The sequence below is a fragment of the Patagioenas fasciata genome, chromosome 12 (assembly GCF_037038585.1).
Source record: "Patagioenas fasciata isolate bPatFas1 chromosome 12, bPatFas1.hap1, whole genome shotgun sequence".
Lineage (NCBI taxonomy): Eukaryota > Metazoa > Chordata > Aves > Columbiformes > Columbidae > Patagioenas > Patagioenas fasciata.
Genome location: NC_092531.1, coordinates 9,562,657 through 9,577,556, shown reverse-complemented (window position 1 = coordinate 9,577,556; position 14,900 = coordinate 9,562,657). Strand labels below are relative to the sequence as shown.

Sequence of the window (14,900 nt, the reverse complement as noted above, 5' to 3'; positions counted from 1 at the left end):
AGGTAGCTGAAAATCAATTGACATAACAGTGATGAAAATTAACAGAAAGTGACCACATTAACAACAGGATTTGTGTGACACCTCAGTGCGAGGTCTCCATACCAAGATGAATTTTTTTGTTGCTATTTGGGCTGGTTTATGGAAGAAAAGCTCTAATTCAAACCTACAACTTAACTAGATATGTGTTTTAAATATGTGGTGCACCATTCACAGTGCAACATTCAGTTCTGTTAATTGCTGCTTTGGGTTTTGATATCAGAAAAGTCCGTAGCCTATTGACGGTTGGGGTGCCATCTCTTCTGCAGCTTCTGAAGGATACACAAACCTCCTGTCCTCTCAAGGCAAATAGCTGACATTATCACTATTCTGAACTTATTTATCTAAGCTAAGTTCAGAACCAGGAAGGAGGCAGTAAAAACCTGTATGGTTTTGTTCTGGTTTAATATTTTTCCAGTTCTCTTATGCTCTGAGGGAAGAATTCTCGCTCAGTTCTCCCAGAAGAAACTCAGCATCCAGTCTCTGACTGAGAATCTATCTGCATCAATTGCTGTGAGCAAAGCTGCGCCTCTTTTGTTAGAGGATGCTTTCTCCCTTCGAACCAAACGTGTACAGATGTTGTTGCATGCAGAATGCACCATTCCAAATGTACTGATAACAAGATATTTGCCAGATTTCCCAATACAGGAGAAGATCCATAAGGGGCTAATCATTTCTTCTTTGGTTGCCTCTTTCCTGTGCTAGCATGTTTCTCAATTTTACTAGTTACTTGATTATCAGAATACTTAAACTAGTGATATTTAAACTTCTTTTTACCCTGAAATCTGTCCTACACAGGTTTCTCCAGCACTCCCTAAACATATGAAACAAAAAGCAGGTATCAGGCTTGTGTCTCTGGCTAAAAGCAATGGCAGCGACCCCTCTCCCCTTTGCTGGAAAGTTCACTTTACTACAACTTCGGACTTGAACCACCAACCGGCCTTCCTTACCAGTTTCAACAGTTACCTGCTTTAGCAAGATGCTGTTTATAAAAAGCTGAAAGGATGACTAACAATATTTTGGATATCTCCAGTTCCTTAAAGTGCCCTTAATCCTTCTCTGTAATACAATCACATATTAGCAACCTGAAGCTACATGACATATAGTATTTCAATTCTTTTCACATCTTCCCGTAGAAAGGAAATGCCTAAGAAATCAAACCTTGAAGTACCTTGTATGGCACTTCAACAGCCCTGTGCCGCCAACTGACTCCACAGAGAGGTAGATAACAGGTCAGCTCTCCTGCATCTCCTTCCTTTTTCTGTCCTCATGATTTGAAACTCAATGCATCTCAGCCTAAACCTCCATACACCACAGTACATAAGCATTTCATGACTTCTCAGCCCTCATGATGGCCCCAAAGGGCAATGTTACTGATGTAGCAATACACTATCTTGTTCCTTATTTCCACATAGGGAAATAAGAAAAGCTAATGAGAAAGCTACAGAAATAGGAATCAAGTCCAGAAAAAGTACAATGTTCACTTTGACATCACACCATTGCTCTGCCCCCTCCCAGAAATTACAATAACGTGATGTCTTCATTAAGCTATTGCTCACAGTAATATATTTTTCATCTAAGCACGTGTCACATCTGCAATAATTTCATTATAGCTTCAGACTTTTAATGTGACAAATACCACACAGGTAAGAGAGTAGTTATCATATAAAGTGTCTCGGAACATTATGACAATAAGATTAGAGTAAGTCGGTAGAAATAAAATACTGTTGTAACTAAAATATATTCTACCCATAAGGGAGGAGGGATTGATACACAAGACAGGAATTCAAGAGACAGAGTAACATGGATCCAGAATTTCACACATACCTCTGCAAAGCAATCACTTCACTTGACTGCTTTCTAAAGCAATTTCTCTTACAAAACAAAACAAAAAAGGCAGCAAGTTGGTAGTAGCCTCTAATATGATGATGATTAGTGCTTTTCAGAACAGTCCAAAATTTGTCCCAAGGTTGTCTACTAGAAACTAAATGTAGCCCTTTACTCACTGGTAAGGTTTTGGAGAAGGAACTGCACAGCTGCATAGGAAATTAATTTCAAAGGACAACAACAACAGGTATCTTTGTATAAACTAACAATCCCAAGCTCTTCCCCTTCATTTAAGGTACCAGGGAAAATAATATAAACCATTTTAAGAGAAGCTTGGAACTTATCTCGCCATTTAGGTTTCAAAATATATCTGCATCATAAAGACTCCTCACAACACGCCCTGCTAGATCACAACCTTTTCGATTTTTTTTTTTTTTTAATTTATTTGCACTGTTCCTGGACCATAAAAACAGGCTTTCATTTTAATCTGCTTAACACACTGTGGGAAAGGGCTTCTAATTTCACAGCACTGAGATAAGACAAATAATTCATATAACATATTAGCGCAACATCTATGGCAAAAACATTTAGTCAGAGCTCATTGGAAACAATAGGGTTCTGAAGCAAATCCGTAAGAAGCAACTGTTTGAGACCCCACCGTGCACTAAAATACATTTTATTACATTCCATAGTAAAAACAAGATCACAGAATATAAATACATGAATTGTCCAGAGGCAATAAGGCAGTAAATCCCCCTCCCCTCAACAGACACCATAGCTTCCCCCACTGCTCCAGTCCTTTTCTAAACGTGCTGTTTGTTTGGGGTTTTGTTTGGTTTGGTTTGTGTTTTGTTTGTTTGTTGTTTGTTTTGGTTTGTGGTTTTGTTTTGGTTTGTTTTTTCTCTTCACACTGTTCTCTGAATCAGTCATCTCTCCTCTGTGCCCTTTCATTACACTTCTTCCGTAAGTGCCACGTCTTTCTTTTACCATTGATTATCCAAAACTACCCTGCTCCCCCTCTGGTTTCATTTACTTCCTTTCTGGGTCTGTTTTTACATTTTCTATTGCTGCCTTTCCAAAGCTGAGTTTGCTTCCAGTGTGTGTTCTGCTGTGTACAGAGAAAAGCAATGAAACAAAATATTTTCAGTATCTTGGCACAAGTCCCCACCTCGTCACTTGTGATCATTTGCTCTCAAATCCCTAAAGACATTCTGCTTTGAATCTCTGTTGTGGAAAATAAAAGAAAGGATACACGGAAGAAATTCAGAGGAGACTTGCCAATTGCAGAGATTTGTGGCAAGCAACTTCTTCAGTCTCTAAACTGTGCTGAAAATAACAGGACGGTGGACTTGGGAATGCCCGTCAGCCATCTCGGCACACAGCTGGAGCAGAGGAGCCCAACACTGGGACCAAGCACAGCCTGCTACATGGAAGTTCATGGCTCTCCACAAACCCAGCTGCTCTGTTGAGCCTGGCTTCGTCCAGAATCTTTAGCCCTCATCCCCTATAAGGTGAATGCTATATGGGGGAGTGTTCTTTAGCAAACTGAAACCAAAGGATTTCAGTGACAGAACTCCTTGAGCCTGTTTCTGAGAGATACAAACACTGCTGTGAAAAGTTAATGACTAGCTAGAGTTTTAGAAGAATTTTGCTTCCCTTTAAAGCAAACAAACGAACAAATATATATATATCTATATATCTCTATATATAGAGAGATATATAGATATATCTTCCCTCATTCTTTTACATAGCCTTGGATATCACACTGTTAGTCACACTAGAGCATCTCTGGGACACTGCTCACCTGGCCTGGTAATTTCAATGAGGTACTATGGTGAAAAAACTTAACAACTGCAACTTCTCACAAACTAAAGCCAGGAATTTCTAAAAAGAAGTGAAGGGATATAGTGTAGTTTACTAAAAAAACACCAACAAAAAAAGGAAGAGAATTCAGTTATGGTCAAACCTTGTTAGCAGCAGTCAAGACAGCATGAACAGATTTTGATAACTAGCCAAAATCTAGAGAGATAAACACCAATAAGCCAAGTCACCTCAAAAGTCAGCTTACTAGATTTTGTGCAAAAGTCCCTACTATTTGTTCCCCTTTCCCTCCCTTAGAATTTCAGCAATTGCAAAACAAAACTTTTAGTTATTTTAGCAAACACGTTCTATATACAGCGACATATAACCACAACTCAGGTCCCATACATGAGGAAATACTTGTTCATGTCTTAACAGCTGTTCTTGAGTAAGGATATAAATCTTTCTCCAGCAACAGACCCACAGGATGATCCTACAAACAAAATTATAGCAGGGTAACCACATATCTGCCAAATAATTACAACTACTCACCCAGGCCTACCTATTCTGAAAACAGTTAATTCATCTTTTTTCCCCAAGTAATTTTCATTGGTGTCAGAATTTTGTATTTTTATTAAACAATTTCACAGTGCAGTTCAATCACTGGCAGTCCTCCCTTCATCTTTACTAAACATACACCCCTAGCTCTGTACAGTGAAGAAGCATCACTGATATCAACCGAATCATTCACAACGCTTAGTATTAAACACACATACAAACTGTCACAGGATTAAGTCTTCTGCCAAGAGAGCAGAACTCCAGCATAGCCAAGGGTGGCTTTCATGCTGCTAACGTATGACTGACCTTGGTCTGACCTCTTGCAGATTTATGTTCATGAAAATCAGGCTACTTCAGATTTTAAAAATACACCTGATGTTAGCAGAAAATAATATACCATTACAAACATTAAAAGTGTTGAATGGTAACGAACTCTGTAGAAATGACTTACCCACTTGTTTTTTTTAAAGACTCTCAGAGTATAAAAACTGGCTGGACATTGACTAATGGGCAAAAATGCTTAGAAACTGGAAGTACAACATCACTACATGTTTCTTCCTCCGTTATTCTTCCAAGTAGCAACCCCAGAAAGAGTTGCTTTTGCTAACAGATTATTTTTACGTGTATTATCTCAGGAACACTACGACTCAACGTCAGACATTAATACTTCAGAGTATATTTCATTAGAATTTTGAAAAAGCCTCTCTGTAACAACCCAGGCAGTAAAGAACCCTTCCTAACTTCTATAATGACAACACAAACGACTAACAAAACTTCTCTTGAAGATTATACAAATGAAGTATGATGCAGAGAGAGGAGTGTTTGATATGCCCTAGTTTCCTTTGAGAATGGTTTCATTTTATTTTATTTTTTAATATACACAGGATTTAGAAGATGCTTTATGCTGACAGTTTTTGACTTCAAGTAAAGTATTAACAAAAGCTGTATTTTAGCCTGTCTTATCAAATTTCAAGACTTCTTTCAAAGGAATAGTTTAAACCTTACCTTTCTGCCCTTAGTTAACAGATGCAATATAGCACAGCCCTCTAACTGATTTACATTTGGTACAGACTTCGGCTAAGTCATCTATCAGTTCATAAAGAGGCATTTTTTTTCCCACCTCTACTTTTGAAGGGAAACTATGAGGGGAAATCCTACTTTAAAGTATTCTCACACTTCCACAACAGGAAAAAAATAAAACCTACAATCTCTATTTCACAAGCCTTAGCCTTGGTTTTATCCTTGACTGTATCTAACAGACCTTGCTTCAGTGCCAAAACAGTCAAGCTCTACTAATACATAATCTAAGTCTTCCCCATGGTGTCTACAGTTTTGCATATATATATAAAAAAATATATATATATATTTCAGAAGTGTATGGCATGCACTTCTACTTAACTATGGAAAAAAATTCCTCTCTCATACGTGAGGAGTTGGCAACACTATTGGATGCATACTTGATAGCACTTCAACCAAACAGTCTACCTCTGTTTTGATTTCTTTCAGCCATATTTGAAAAGCTGGCTGCAGCTTTCTTGGCCATATATTCCCCATTCCCCACACAAACTGCCTCTTCGGAGGATCATGCCCTTTTTAAGGATTTTTATGCAAGTAATTAAAAAAAGACCAAAAAAAGGTGTGGGGGGCTCTCTGTTCAACTCCCTTCTAGGAATTCAGGAGTTTTAATTTCCATCACTGCTGTATATTAAACACATTCAATCCATTTGAACGGTTGCAGAACTAAAGCATACAGACATATTGTCAATTAATGCAGTAAACATCCCACAGTCTGTACAAAATGAAACCTTTAAAAAGAACAGCAGCACCACAGTTTTTCAGTCCATGATCACTACACCTGCCTCATTAATCTCATGTACCCGTGTGAGGTAAATACATAGTACAACTACAAACTAAAAATCAATAAAAACCTTTAAAAAGGTTTAATTTGATTCTACAAGGGAGGTTATCATAATCCAACTCTGCTTTCTCACATTCTGCTAGCAATTTCTCTCAGCTCAGTTTCAACCGCTAACTTTGTTCTCCATCTCGCTATCTATCATGCTGTTATAATGCCAGCTCAAATGCTGTTTGTAACAGCACGGCCATTTCTCAGAAGTTGCCAGCTCCATAGTGTGTTCCTTTAGAAGTGCATGGAAATTATTAGATTAAATTACAAATGAAAGACTCTGCAGTTGGTCATGATTACTAGAACATTTATGTGTATTCGGTTGATCATGAATTTTAACTTTTACTCCTGCACAGATCTTATGTTTACATTCCAGTTTGCTAGATTATAAGGAAAGTGAAATTGAAGACAACTGAAAAAAAAGCTGTATGTTTTCCTCATACACCCCAGTATCCTTGAAAGAAAAGACTGCAACACCCACCTCCCCCATCCCCTACTGGCTTAGTGCCCATAGGTGCCTTACAAGCATTTTTAGAACCTCTACTGATCAGAGCACATTTCACATACAGGAATGCAACTTGCTACTTAGAGAACACAACTGTATAGGAACCTGCTTTACAAAGCAAGATCTGCAACATCACACTTGTCCCCTCTGGTTTGTAAGATTTCACATACCAGCATGGGACCAAACAATTAATACATCTGGAAATACCTGAAGAAAACATTGATCATACCATAACTGGTGATCACAATAGGGTAAGCAGCAGGATATTCGATTATCTCACTGCTGGGGGTATCATTTTCAGGAAGATATTTCAAACCAATTTCTTGACCATACACTGCCACTGAAAATATCTAGTAATTTTCTACTGAAATAGAGCTGTTTGACCCAATTCCAATGCAGATAATTATATTATCTGTACCTAAAATCCCTCTGAGCGTTTCAATCAGGTATGGTATTCTTCACTTTCTGTTCTGATCTGCTTAGCATGGCTGAGCACCATTAAACAGCTGTCAGACTGCACACAAGAAGTGTCTGGATTTCAGTAATAAACACTATCGGGAACCATTTTGCCTAAAACACCTGGGGATCCTTCCAAATGAACAGTGCAATGAGGCTAAACTATAAGATTAAACTGCTGTAAAATAAGCCCCACAATTTCTTCATAAAAGTACGCACCCTCATACATTCAGTCTCTGAAGAGCTCAGTTGTTGCAGAGAATGAAACATACCTAGATGAGACTTCAGATAAAAGTATGAAGAATAATTCAAGCCTTTGCATTCAAGAAATTAGACAATTAACTCATGACATACAGCCCAAGCTATTCTCGTGTTTCTATCAGCACAGACCATCTACAACAGATATGCTGAAGTGCTAAACAAACCATGAGTCAGAGAACAGAGCTCAGTATTCAGTTTAGCTACCACAAAATGCAATACCAGCCTCTTCTTCACTTCCGGCCCAAGATTTTTAATAACCAACATTTCAAGAAGTAAGCAAACAAACTTATCGCAAATGAAGTTAGAAGTGAGAAGATGCTTTCTAATCATCAGAACACTGGGGCCAAAAAAGCTAGCAACTCTTAAAATGAAGTTTGATCTGTTTATGACATGAATTGTGTAACACGGATCTAGTGACAGCAGAGGATTTAGACTCTGCTCTGCAGGGCCCTCCTCTCCATAACTGAACAAATCTGCACAAGTAAGGTGGCATGGACGGTCCGCCAGCCATTGGTGTATATCATCTTAAAATGAATGGGTCTGTAAAATACATTTCCAGAATTCTTTATCAGGGTTACAAAGACTGCCTCAGCAATAGGTGAAACACAAGACACTTGAAAACAGAATGAGGAAAAGACAGCAGAAATCCACATATGAAGTGCGGAAGCTTTCACGCATCCAAAAGTTTCTCTAACACCTTACCTGTAGGAACCTCCCCTTCTACCAAAGCCACAGAAATACAGAAAACTAAAGAATCTCCCTAGCAAGCTCAGGTCCAAGTGTAAGTATATTGTGACAGAGAAAAAAAGAATCAGCTACACTTGAGAGGCAGCCACTGCTTTCCCTCCACAAAACCCTGCCCCAAAGAACTGAGATGACAGGAAGGCTTTGATGGTACAAAGCATCTACAACTGTAAGGCCTAGGATGGACAGTCAGCTGAGGATGTGACAATTGCCTCAAAGTAATGGAAGGCCTTAAGTCACATGTATTGTTCTTTTTTGACAGCTCCCTGTAAAGTCTGTGGGCCCAGCATTCCCCTTGCCCTGTCTTACACAACCACGCAACCGCAGCTGCTGCTGCCCCCACCACAGCCCCTTGGCTTCGTGTTCAGAAGGAGAGGAGCACAGAGTCTGCAAACAGCCCTTCAGCTACACAGCATGCAGACTTGCCACTGCATTTACATATACCTCCATTTGTTACTTATTTATTTACACCTCTACCCACAACTGTGTGTCACCAAAAACACGTTCTTAAAAATATTTCAGCAGAGAATGGATCACCTGTTCATGAATTAATGTCAAGAGTGATGCAGAGATAATTTAAAACTAGGTTGGGTTTTTCCTGTCCCCACTCTCCTCTTCGCTGCGATAGCTCTCGGGTTAAATCCTCTGAGATCAATTGAGTCATTCCAGAAGTTTCCCAGCACACACTTCTATAGCTCAGAAAACAAATACTAGGAAGAAAGAAAAGGAAAATGAAAAAAATCCAAAAAGACCACCTCACAAAGCTGAAACTGCCGTTTCCATTCAAACATAGTGCTATACCCCAAACTGAAATTGTCAGAAAGCCCATTAATCTCAATTACAAAACATGTTCTTTATTTCTTAAAATTACAGCATTTGGTTCAACAATAACAGTATTTACATACTGGTTTATGAGCTCCTGAGATGTTTCTAAGGCAAATAAAATAAGAGAATAGGTTACAGTTTATTGAAATAAGAGAAGTGTATTGTTCCTAAGAGAACAACATACCGCTGCTGTTACTGCTCCTATGCTACAAACATTTAAAATAATGTTGTCCTTTAAAGGATTCATAGCACATATCATTTACCAAAACAGGACTAAAGTAGTGGTGCATGCAGAATAGCCTTCAACGATGACAAAGGGAACCCAAAGAGCCTACAAAAAACATTCAAATTTATAAAATTCAAAGAGTGCTCCTGAAAACAACTCACGAAATTTTGCACCACAACTATGCTCCGTGAAATAGTCTAAATTGAGACATGGAGAAAATCTAGCAAGGAAGGATTTTCTTCAATAAAAGAACACCACAAACCTACTGATTTCATTATTAACATTGCCACATCTCTACTTGTGGACCATCACCCAAATTAAAACACAAAAAGCAAGCCTTCCCCAGTCTACCAGTAGAGACAGATCAGGCTTAATAGATGATAATAATTCCAAAGGCTTCTGGAAAATAGCAAATACTCACAGTACCTCAACAGCAAATAAACAAGAAAGAGTACCTACATATTTGCAGGTTTCCATTATTAAATAGGAAGAATCATAAAAAATATTTACACACAGCATCTTCCAATGATGTAAAAGCTGCACTTAATATTTTTTTTTTTTTGGCAAGACTTTCTCTTGATTGACTTATCACTGAGACCAAGAGCTCAGTTTAAAAAAAAAAAAAAAAGAGATCATTTTTTATCAGATTTAAAGCTTTTTATATACTTTTCATTTTTAATGAGACAGTAGTTGCCTATAAAATACAGTTTATTCAATTTTGACTATTTCTAAGGGGACGAGTAGAACATTAAGCCTTACACTGCAGCATGGAGAGAACTCTATGGATGTCAAAGCCCTCAAAGCAAAATGAAAAGCACTTAACAGTCTCAGTGCAGGGCCAGAGCTGGGGAGTGAAGCATTCCTTCCACTAACCATGGCCAACCACAAACCCTTGTTGCACAACGCACACAGACTGAAATTCAACCTGCTGGACACCGACTGCTCTTAGGAAAATTTTAATTACTGTCAACAGTAAAAAGATCCTTTTTGGGGAAAACCAGGGGTTTTATCCATTTCCTGCTTTTTCCATGTATGGTGTCAACTTTCTAATAATCAGTTTTTATATCAGCCTGCAGGTAATTTTCTGAAACATGTAGGTGTGCATGCATTCTCATGTATGCTAAATAAATCAGGTAACAATTCTCCATTTGAAAAGTGCTTTTGATAACTCCTAAATTTATGTTTTCAGTTTAGCATTCTACACAGCAACACAAACAGTATAGCCTTCACAAAATAAAAATCAAGTTACATAAGGATCTGGCACTCCAAACATGTATGTCTATCAAGGAACACGGTATTTTCAAATGCTAGCATTATAATAGCTAAAGCTTCACTTACTCCACACTTCTTCGTCAACAGCCATTTCTATAATTTTGTTTTCTTCATTCCCTACATAAACCGGTTATTTATAAACTGTGAAGCATTAAAGCAGCTTTGCAGCAGGTACAGCTATAAAAATAAAGATATGAAACAAATATTTCTAGTGTTTTAAAAGGTTAAGTCAAACAATGAGGATTTTTACAGTTAAGAGAGGCATGTGCATATGTATGTATATTTAAGTACTTATGTATCACTCCTCTGTACAGATGACAGCAGAGTCCAGACTTGCCAGCTTACAACACATTGCAGAATCACAACCCAAACAGGCGATTCTTGAACTCAATACACAGCCGAACATATGAGCTTATAACCTAGCTGTTCTAAAAATACTTTCACCTATACTGGTTGCACAGTAAGGTCACACTGTTGACATAAAAAAGGACCATATTAAAAAAAAAAAAAAAGTAGTAAGAAATCAAATTCTACTTCAATAGCCTTTCAAAAAAAAGTTAGAAGTCTATAAGGACACCTAACACCTAATCCATCAAGCCCTGATTTCAAGGAGGCCAAAACATTGATATTGTTATGTTTTCCTGCACAGTTCTGTATTTTCAGGTTTTAACTATGAGAAAGGCATAATCAGCTGATGTGTAGTGTGTAGGTCAATTTATTTCCAATACACTAATTTATGCAACATTAGCACAGAATGCCAGCTCCAATTCTCTTACTGTTTGCACTCTAGGAGTAGACTTGTATTTTCTGCCAACTCCATTACATCATCCGAAAAACCCAAACATTTTTTTTTTCCAAATCCCTGCCACTCTTCCTTCTCCCCTCTTCCTTCCCAAGCCCTTCAAAACCACACGCCGGTTTCTGCCGTAAGCTTTATTTCACTTTAAAGACTGCACAGCCCCAGCACCCAGGAGCTCTCGCTATTGTGCTGCACACGGATGCCTCCATCACTGACCTTCGTTTCTTCATTTAGGCTGTTACATAACGCGGTGCCTGCTTGCGTGCGGCGAGTGTGAGCCTGTGCGAGTGCCAGCGTGTGCCGGACCCCCCCTTCCCTATTTAATCCCGGGGGAGGAGGGACATATGGGTCAGCAGGTTAGCAGTACCAAAGCCTAAACAATTCGGGACCGCGAAGAAAACACCCCCACCGCCAGAGCCGCCTGCTCTTCCCAAGCCCTCCCGCCCCCCCACCTTTTCGCATCCATACAGAAACGACAGCCGAGCGTTACATAATTAATGGGATCCCAAAGTTACCCCTTCCCAAGCCCGCCGGAGCCCGCTGCCGGCTCCTGCCGCCGGCCCCGCTCCCCGGCAGCACCATCTGCCCGCGCCACCGGAGCCCTCGGCCGGGAGAGCCGGAGCGGCGGCGGGAGGGGGGGGGGGGGGGTCGTTGTGTAACACCCGCGAACTACAGCCGCTCCGCAAACATCCAGAAAACTCCCCGACAAATTAAGGAAATTTTCTCCAGTGTTTCTGATTAACCTCGTTACATAAGGCGCTTGCATTCCAAATCCACTCTCGCAAGCTCTAAATATACCCCGCGCAGCCAAAAGCTCCCTGTACACACGCCCGCGGCCACCCGGCCTCCTCCGGCCAAGCCCGCTCCTCCTCGCCTCGGCATCCGCCTAACTGCGCGCTCCCCGCTCGCAAATCGCCTCTAATTAAATGTTGCAGCGTGTGTCATCTCGATGGCTTTTACTGTACGCGGCTTCCCTGAGTGGGAAGCTGCCTGGGAAGGGGGGGTGTGGCCAAAAGGGGAAAAATACTGTAAAACACAAGCCAACACATGATCAGCCATATTCCAACCTACAACCAAAAATCCCTCCGTCCGAGGAGAGCCGCTCTCCCCACGGCCGGCGGTGGCCGGGCATCACTGCCCCAGCCCCTGCGGCGGTCGCCGAGGGGGCTGCCGCTCCCGCCGGGCACGCACTTTTTCTCCGCCCGTCATTTCTTTCAACGGCCGTGTGTATTGTTACATAGCGTCGTTTAATTCATTTTTACCCATCACCGAGTGATTTTACCGAGCAGAGCCTCTCTAGCGCGCTCCCCCTCTTGCAGGAGCAACGCTTCATAAATTATTTACAAGTAATTAAAGCGGCAGCCTCCTCCCTCTCGCACGTCTCGGCAAACTCCGGCGGTGTTTGAAGCCGGCGCCCCTCACCAGCCCCGCTGCGCCCGGCTCCGCGCAGCCCTCCCGCCGCCGGGGCTCCATTCCCGCCGGGGCGGCGCGGGCACTGCCGAGCAGACGCCAAACTTCAACCGCCCTGAGCATCTCCAGTGCTGACCCGCGCGATTAAAAGCCGCAATCTGAGGCAGGAGAGGGCTTGGCAGTGACAGAGAAGGGGGGCTCGTTTGTTTGTTAGCAGCGCGTTATTCGGGGGCCGAGGGAGAGTGAAAGACAATCCAGGGGACCCTCTGCAAAGTTGTGCACCTTCAAGAAACAACAGCAGCTGCAAGATCATCCACTCCGCGAGGAAATAATTTTTAAGACGCACTTAAATGAATTAAGGGAGAAGAGCACACAAGAGAGTGAACAAGTCACCCGCAAACCGCAAATCTCCTGTTTAATCACAGATCCTCCATTCACAACAAGCCACAGCACACCAGTTGAGAAACTGTCAAAAGGAGACAGACGAGGGGGAGAAAAAAAGGGAGGGAGGAAGGACACTGCAGCTTTAAAAGTTTGTTCCCTTGAATCCCAATACTCCTGCTGTTGCTTTATATATTTATAAAATTATGTAATTTCAGGGGCACAGTACCCATCCGGATACCACAGGCAATAAAGGAAAGAGATAGGAAAGGACCAAACACCGCTCAATATTTTCATTGCATTTGTCCCTCCTCCTGCAGCAATTAAAAGAAGCTATAAAAGTTTGCAAGGTTTTGCAGGGGGTAGAAGCGTGGCTTGTTTGCGTGCGCGGCTTCAACGAGCACGAGAAATAAACCAGGGGATCAAATTGCTGCATTTCCCCCTTCTCTCTTACCCCCCTCTTCCTATTCCCACCCACCCCCCGATCCCACTCCCCCGGCCCCCTCCCCCTTCCCCAAGTCTCCCTACCTCTGCTGCTGCTGCTGGAGTAGCTCTGTCTGCGGACGGGAGCCGGCGCATCGCTTTTCCGGGTAGGCTCCAGGTTCACCGGGGTGTCCCTGGCACCGGCGGCCGCCTCGGAGACGCTGCTGCCCGGCTCACTGGCTGCTGGATCGGGGGCTGCCGGAGCGGACTCCATGTTTTTCCCAATGTAGATCGCTTGGAGATGGCGAGCTCCTACACTCCCTCTATCTTCTGTTTCCAGCGCAACTCTATGGTAGGAAAGCAGAAGGGAGAGAGCGAGCGTGATCCAGATGGGATGTGAGCTTGCCTGGCTGTGACCACAAGCAGCGCTAGCGAGAGCTGCACACCCCCCCCGCCCCCGCACCCCCCGCGCTCCGCCGCCAGCAGCGCGCCCCGCGCCCGCACCGCCGCCCTCCGGAGCGGCCCCAGGCGCGGGTCCCGGCCGGCCGCGCTGCGGCTGCGGGACAACCGGGCGGGCGCCTGCGGGGCGGCTGCGGAGCCCCTGCAGCCCCCGAGAGGGGCCGGGGGAAGAGAAGGTGCTGCCGTTGCCCAGGGCAGGCGGGAAGGCAGCCCGACATCCCCTGGGCTGGGGTCCGCGGCTGACGCCTTTGTGGGACCCGCCCAACCAGGTCACTGGGCCCACGCGGAGTTCCCCTCTCCAGCCTCGGTACTGGTGGGAAGAGCTTCTAACCAGGGCTGTCTTTTCACCCATGACAGCTGAAGCTGCATCAGAAGATGCTAGTGTCTTGAGACCCCCACATTTAGCAGCCAGGGAAGGCTACACCTCAGACAATACCTGTCTTTCAGTGAAGTACACTTTGAAATAGGACAAAAGGTGACAAACAAGGTGCCAGAAAACCTCTAGATCTGGTGTGACCTCTGCGAGCACTCCTGTTCAGCTCACAGTCTCAGTAACTGACAACTCCTTGTCCACTACCCAATTTTAAAATAAAGTAACAGCTGCCATGAACAGTGTGCTGAAGAACACATCCCTCTTGTGTAACAGAGGCCATGTCACATGCAGCCCTACTGCCTCCTGCACAGAGGTGCTGAAGCTGTCTGCTCTGTTCTGACTGGAAGCATGGCCTGAGTAGACCACGATATTTGTACTGATAAAAGTACAAGCTTTTCCCAAATGGTACTGGGTCATGTGCAAGCAGCTGATATGCCACCTTCTGCTGACCAGGATGGCTGCTATGGCTTTCGATGCTGCTGGTGCTTGTACCTGATGAAACTCATCAGTAAAACCCTGGATAAATCCACATTCTGTAGTCTAACCACGAATGGTGGCTGCTCACAAACAGTTGTGAAACATACCATGAGTCCTATTTGCCTCAGGAGCTTGTCCACAAATCGGATTACATCTTGTACC

The 14,900-nt window shown here is 42.7% G+C and overlaps 1 protein-coding gene across 3 annotated transcripts in view; it reads right to left on the bottom strand.

Annotated features, from left to right (window-relative positions):
• The window catches only part of RORA (RAR related orphan receptor A), a 354,947-nt gene extending 341,152 nt beyond the window's left edge, over nucleotides 1-13,795 (bottom strand). For all 3 annotated transcript variants that reach the window (XM_065847486.2, XM_071813823.1, XM_071813822.1), the window contains exon 1: nucleotides 13,535-13,795. In XM_065847486.2, coding sequence (XP_065703558.1) covers nucleotides 13,535-13,703 — 169 coding nt within the window. In that variant the 5' untranslated portion in view covers nucleotides 13,704-13,795. The remainder of the gene's footprint in view (nucleotides 1-13,534) is intronic.
• Nucleotides 13,796-14,900: the final 1,105 nt, after the last annotated feature.